General features: G+C 42.0%; 3 protein-coding genes across 3 annotated transcripts; 2 read left to right on the top strand and 1 right to left on the bottom strand.

Annotated features, from left to right (window-relative positions):
- Positions 1–395: 395 nt before the first annotated feature.
- SS1G_05124 (hypothetical protein) lies at positions 396–2,172 on the top strand (the record flags this gene model as incomplete). Its single annotated transcript, XM_001593646.1, has 5 exons — positions 396–580; positions 640–1,049; positions 1,103–1,528; positions 1,575–1,805; positions 1,865–2,172. The coding sequence occupies 5 exons, from the start codon at positions 396–398 to the stop codon at positions 2,170–2,172; spliced, it is 1,560 nt and encodes a 519-aa protein (XP_001593696.1).
- Positions 2,173–2,719: 547 nt separating this feature from the next.
- On the bottom strand, positions 2,720–3,415 carry SS1G_05123 (predicted protein; the record flags this gene model as incomplete). Its single annotated transcript, XM_001593645.1, has 1 exon — positions 2,720–3,415. One exon carries the CDS (start codon positions 3,413–3,415, stop codon positions 2,720–2,722), a length of 696 nt encoding a protein of 231 aa, XP_001593695.1.
- Positions 3,416–3,912: 497 nt separating this feature from the next.
- On the top strand, positions 3,913–6,428 carry SS1G_05122 (hypothetical protein; the record flags this gene model as incomplete). The annotated part of the gene is made up of 10 exons (XM_001593644.1): positions 3,913–4,373; positions 4,428–4,831; positions 4,881–4,980; positions 5,029–5,128; positions 5,186–5,380; positions 5,637–5,752; positions 5,818–5,976; positions 6,041–6,135; positions 6,208–6,288; positions 6,337–6,428. The coding sequence occupies 10 exons, from the start codon at positions 3,913–3,915 to the stop codon at positions 6,426–6,428; spliced, it is 1,803 nt and encodes a 600-aa protein (XP_001593694.1).
- Positions 6,429–6,846: the final 418 nt, after the last annotated feature.

The following is a 6,846-nucleotide window of genomic DNA, read 5'->3' as shown; positions in this document are numbered from 1 at the left end:
TATCCAAAATAGATTCCGAAGATAACCGCATCTCAGGTAACCAGGTACATACATAACTTACCATTGGTATCGAATGTGTCCAGTGTTTTTCTTGCCCCGCAGACCTTTACACCTTGCGACCTTGAATTTACCCTATCACAAATGAATATCGTCTCAGAGTTTCAACCTGCATTGCATATGATCTTTATGCAACTGTCAATTAAAGATAACGTTATGAAGATCTGAAGGCGGGCTTTTCGTCATCATGGGGCTTCTTACTTAACGAGGAGACCCAGTAAATGGAGGGGTACTCTTCTTGTCACATCCTCATGCAGTTATATAGACTGGATCTTTGTCGCATCTCAATAATTATCTTTTGAATCCCAAGTTCGAGCTCGCTCTTTTCTATTCTCAACATGGCACCAAACAGTTCTCAGTTTGGCGCAGAAGGCGCTACTCCGTTGAATATACCTGCGGACGGCTATGCGATACCTGATATTACCTTTTGTGATCCTAAGAACCGGCGTCTTAAGGTTCTCACAGTTGGTGCAGGTTTTTCGGGGATCATGATGGCTTACTATATTCAAAAGCAATGCCAAAAGTAAGGCTTTCCGATGCAGAACATCTAATTACACAAAATATCAGTACTAATCCACGTAGTGTTGAGCATGTGATTTATGAAAAGAACCCTGACATCGGTGGTACATGGTATGAAAACAGATATCCAGGCGCTGCCTGCGATGTCCCTTCACATGCGTACACATATCCTTTTGCTCTCAATCCTGATTGGCCAAAATTCGCCAGCGGAGCTGTAGATATCTGGAATTATCTGGACAAGGTTTGCGACACTTTCGATCTTAGAAAATACATGACCTTCAACACTGAGGTAATCGGTTGTTTTTGGGATGAGGAGGCTGGGAAATGGTCTGTCAAGATGAAGCAAACATCAGAATCTGGCGAGAAGGAATTTGAGGAGACGTGCGACCTGTTACTGCATGCAACGGGAATATTGAATAATTTCAAGTGGCCAGACATTAAGGGAATCCAAAACTTTAAAGGCAAAGTCATTCGTACGTTAACTGTCGCTCTCTTCATTTAATAAATGATCACTTACTGGAGACAGATACTGCAAGATGGCCAGGTGACTATCAACAAGAACAATGGAAGAATGAGTCTGTAGCCATCATTGGTTCCGGGTCTTCTTCCATTCAGACATTGCCTGCCATGCAACCTCATGTTAAACACATCGATGTTTATGTACGTACACCTATCTGGTTCAACTCGATCGCTGGAAACGACGGACGAGGCAAAGAATACACTTTGGAGCAACGCGAGAAGTTCAAAAATGATTTGCCCGCGCTTGTTGAGCATGCAAAGTATTTTGAAAACCAGATAAATAGTCTTTGGTATATGTTTTTTAAGGACAGCGAGGCCCAGAAGGAAGTCCGAAAAATGTTTGCTGCCCGAATGGAAGAGTCTATCAAGGACAAGAGACTTCTTGAAGGCTTTACTCCAAAATTTTCTGTTGGATGTCGGAGGATGACCCCTGGTAAGAATTCAGTGTCATTGCAGGTGCTATCGCGCTAATGATATAGGCAATCCTTATATGACTGCAATACAAGAGCCAAATGTAGATGTTCATTTTTCTGCAGTGGAGGAGATTACGCAAGACTCGGTTATCGACAGTGAAGGGGAGGAGCGTAAAGTGGATACAGTAATTTGTGCCACGGGCTTCGATGTCTCATATCGCCCACGATTCCCAATAATAGGTCAGAAGGGAGTTGATCTCCGAGAAAAGTGGAAATTAGTTCCCGAATCATATCTTGGTCAGTCGAATCAGTTCTCCCCGCCTGGATCACAGAAGCATGAGCTAACTGGTCCACAGGTATCACGGTGCCGGATATACCTAACTTTATTACTTTCATTGGACCAACATGGCCTATATCTAATGGATCTGTTTTGGGACCTCTTGGCGGGGTAGCAAACTATGCTATAAAATTCATTAAGAAGATGCAGAACGAATTTATCAAGTCTATTGCTCCAAATCAAGATATGACGGATCTTTTCAATGCACACACACAGGAATTAATGAAGCAATCCGTTTGGACATCAGGCTCAGGGTGTCGTTCTTGGTATAAAAGTAAAGCCTCATATCTATCGATTGAGCCCCATTTACTAAGTCGGAGAAGATAATGAAACAGGACGCGTGAATGCCATTTGGCCTGGTAGTTCTCTGCATTATATGCAGGTGATTGAAAATCCAAGATACGAAGATTACAATATCACTTACCAGAATAAACATAACCCGTAAGTTATCCTGATGTTTTTCTGCTCCACAACCTTCTAGATCTTTACTGACATATATCTAGATGGGCGTACCTTGGACTCGGATTCACTATCGAAAATCGTACGGAGGGTGCTGACGTGTCACCTTACATCAACGAAGAAGCTATTGATCCAAAATGGTTGGAAGTCATGAAAGCTGAAGCTCTTGTAGCAGGCCGTAATGCTCAGCAATAGTTGTGTGAAATGAAGGTTGTTAATTTAGTTCACTATTCATAGTTCTTGCTCAAATTTCATTCTTATATTGAGGAAGTTAGTAACGCTGGTACAATACAGAACGGAATAAATATATCATGAAGACATAGGGTCAGGTGTGAATAAATGGAAGCAAATTGATACGGTCACTGTATAAAGCAATCAAGATGCATATGGTCTTTTGCCAGAGATGGCCAAAAATTTACAACAGCCATTTCTCATCCCTAACCATTTCCTTCTTCACAGCCTCCCATTTCTGTTCACCAAACTCATAATAAGCTTCCTGATCTGGAGGTCCATCACCAATCCTCCGCAAAACCACCACATCCTCCAACCTCGCCGCTTTCATCAAACCTCGAAACGGCGTATTGATAGCATATGTCTCGAGCGTAATTTTACCACATCCTAATTCATAAAACCCAAATTCAACCACCGCACACAAAGTTTCCAACGCAAATCCTTTTCTCGCAAACCGGTAATCTATTAACACCCCAATATCACCGATTAGGATATCTTCACCAGTACCATCATTTGACTTTTCCACTGGGAAAGAATTAAACCCCGTCATACCAATCAGGAAACCATCATGAACTCTCAAATCTTTTACATTGTCACTTCTAGATATTTCCTCGCTATCCTCCTTGAGAATAACTACAAGCCAGGCATTTTTCCCCGCGGCAGTTGATATTTTTTGTGCCTCGAGGCGCTGGGCTTGTACTTCGGTTGAGAGATCAGGATCTACTACTCCACCGAACGGTCTATTTTGGGGGTTATTTCGTATAATTGTGAATGGGTGCGCATCGGAGGAAAGTGCACTGCGAAGGATGAGACGTGGAGTTGTGAAGTTGTGTGATGGGCGGGACCAATGAGGAGGTTGGACTGTAGATTTTTGGGACATTGTTTGGTGATTTTGAGGCTCTTTGTGTGTGTATCGTGCTGAATCTTTATTTTTTGGTGGTGATATGAAGTTTATATATCATTGTGTCGAGTTACTATGGGTGCACGTGTGAGTCACATTTCTTAGCAGTTGAGGTTAATCGTGAAAGTAAGCCATGCATGTCATATCAATCACCCCGCATATCCCACCTATGATAGATAATCTCATATTCGTGTAACGACACCAATGCCAACCTCATACTTTACTTTGCATTCTATTCTATTCTATTCTATCTCAGTGATCTACCGGAGGAAAGTTTTCATACCTGGTTTTAGTGATATAGCAATTGTGTCCTCGAGCACGAGTCAAAGAAGATTCACACCATTCATAAGGTTGACATTTCTTCTGTTGAAACTGGCAGTCTTTTCCCGTCACGATGCTAATTTATCGATAGCCTACATTAATCAGTGGAAGAGCGGTGCTGAATTCAACAAATCGATGACATTAGTGATATCAACATGACAACTCCCTCTTCAACAGAACTTTATACGTCAATGATCAATATTGGCACAGACTCTTACCTCCTGGGAGCTGGCTTGCCCACCGATTTTGAGATTACTTCTAGCGGGAGCGTAGAGCCAGTTACCATTATCTCTGTCAATGATGATGATGATGATTCTACTACTCCGTCATGGTTAAACACCAAATACGAAGAATTTTCCCAGCTAGATGATGTATGGTGTCATGCTTTTACTCGCAATGTTTTTGCTCAAAAGAAGCCTGGAGTGTTGAGTCTAGTTGGCGGCTCTAATGCACCGCAAGTTCGGGAGCGCAAGACTTTCGCATATCAAGGAGGATCTCTTCCTTCTGGACCTTATATACTGAGTGATTCAAAGATTCATCCAGTCTATAAATTATACCCGGATCCACTTGGTGCATTTGTCTGTGGCATTATACCCACTTCCCTAGGCAGCAATCGGTATGAAATGTGACAGACTTGAGTCTAAATCTCAAAGCTAATACTATTTAACAGCTACCAGAGAATACCCACGAATTTTATTCCCGTCCCGTCTCGATTATACTCACCATTGCCATCCGACCTTCAGCCACTCTCAGGTAAACGTATAGCAGTAAAAGATATATTTGATCTCGAAGGTGTCAAAACCACCGTCTGTAGTAAAGCCTACGAAGCGCTTCAAGATCCCGCAAAAAAGACAGCTCCATCAATACAAAAGCTCATTGGTCAAGGAGCTGTGATTATCGGAAAGGTAAAGACGACTCCCTTTTCATCTGGAATGGGCCCTAGAGATTGGGTTGATTATCAAGCACCTTTCAATCCTCGAGGATGTGGATATCTTGATGCGAACTGTAGTAGCGCGGGAAGTGGAGCTGCACTTGCTGGGTATGAGTGGTTGGATTTTACTATTGGGTCAGATAGTGAGTATGATATACTTAGAATTATGCATGGAATTAATCTATGTTATAGCACTCGGGAGTATGGTAGGTCCCGCGGCGGATAACGGTCTTTTCGGAATTAGGCCAACTCACGGCCGTATCTCCTGCGAAGGTGTTGTTCCGATATCATCGTAAGTAGTCTTTCCTGTATGTGAGCGGCCGTCGAGCTAACGATCTAGATATCTTGACACACCTGGTATTTTCAGCCGGGACATAACAGAGTTCAGTACCGCAACAAAATCATGGCTAGGTTCATCTAATCTACAAGCTTCCTTAGCGGTAACATTCCCACTAATTATTTTAAGTCTGGATCGACTTATCACTTATGATTAATAGATGCCTACAAAATTGACCATTCTTTCGGAAAGATACGCCGACTTTTCGCCAGAGGTAAAAGGGGTGATGGAGAATTTTATACAAGATTTTGAGAAAGCTACCCAGCTTAATCGTACTACAACCACCATGGAAAAGTTATGGGCATCGCATGCTCCAGTAAGCTCCGGAAAGAACTTTTCGGAGATTTTTGGATCTGTAAGTGTGCTTTATACACAAAACAACCCAAAACCCAGTGTCCAATAGTCCGGGCTGCAGACCAACTCGACTTTGTCAAGTCTTGAATCTTTGAAAATGCCTCACTCATTCTGGTAAAATCATTTCATTTTAATCAGTTGAATTTCAAAAGAAATTCAATGCTTAGTATGATTTCAATATCAAAAGTTCTCCATCATTGGACCTGCAGTCCGGACTATTAGATCCACAGACCAAATCACCAATCTAATCCGAGTAGACCTTAGCACACATTCAGCTATACGATCACTACAACAACACCATCTCATTTCGCGAAGATTACCGGAAAAGATTCAACATAGAGCCATATGCCGAGCCGCTACTTCGCTACAAATGGTAAGAATACTCTAACCCTCCATCCACAACATCGATGTCAAAATTCGATACTAACGCACACCAAGGAATCTCGGCGCGAAACTCACACATGAACAATACACCAACGCACTAAAAGAGAAAGAAGTCTTCGCGACTTTCATCAAAGATCATATCTTTAGCGAGGGCGGAGTAATGCTCCTACCCTTCGGTTTTCCAGATGTGTTTTATCGTGATGAGTATTCCGGGTTCGTGCCCATATATCAGCTAGTGATAATGAGCTCATCACAGCGCATGCTAACAATAAAATAGTTCCGTCGAAGAATGGGGCCCACGATGGCAAGGATTCAATCTTTTTATAGCTGCATTCCCAGCACTGGGTGGCGGACCAGCGGTGTCAATTCCTGGTATTTTTTCTCTCTGCTCAATTTTTCTTTCGATATATGCTGTGCTGTGCAGTGCTAATAGAATCCGCGTAGTGGGACAGCGACCTTACGATTCGAAAGTGACGGGTGTGAAGGAATATCAACCGGTTGGCTTGATGTTATTAGGTGCTCCGGGTAAGATGACACATTCATGGTTCCAGGGAAGATAGCTAATAGGTGCAGGGACGGATGAATATCTTATTGAATTAGTGAAACATATGTTAGTGACTTCCGGTCGACCATTGAGTGTCAAGACTGGAAAAGTGACGTTTTGAGATGCAGTACTTGGAATACATACATATAGTAGGTCGTTGATTCTGGTGAAATAGCCTATGTGTTCTGGATAGTGGCCAATGAATATAGGATATTAATAAACGAACTACGTTTTTAAATGAATTAACTCATTGTCTAATGCATTCGGCTCAGGTAAAAATGAGACTATTCACAAATAAACTAAATTTATATAAAGAATTATATATCCAATACTCCAATTCATTGATAAATTAATAAATAAATTTTAAGATTATGTTAAAGTGAATGGTTCCTGCGTAGCACGGTGCACAGGGCACTAGTCCTATTAGGACTAGATTGAGAAGCTCTCTGTAAGAGAGCTTCGCACTTCCGTAGAACTTAGAAGAGAGATTAACCTACTACACCAATATTACCTCAGTTCTGCCCTATCAGCTTCCCACT

The sequence above is a fragment of the Sclerotinia sclerotiorum genome, genomic scaffold (genome assembly GCF_000146945.2).
Source record: "Sclerotinia sclerotiorum 1980 UF-70 scaffold_6 genomic scaffold, whole genome shotgun sequence".
Taxonomy (NCBI): Eukaryota; Fungi; Ascomycota; class Leotiomycetes; order Helotiales; family Sclerotiniaceae; genus Sclerotinia; species Sclerotinia sclerotiorum.
Note: the sequence above shows the minus strand (reverse complement) of the source record. Positions and strands in the feature narration are given on the sequence as shown.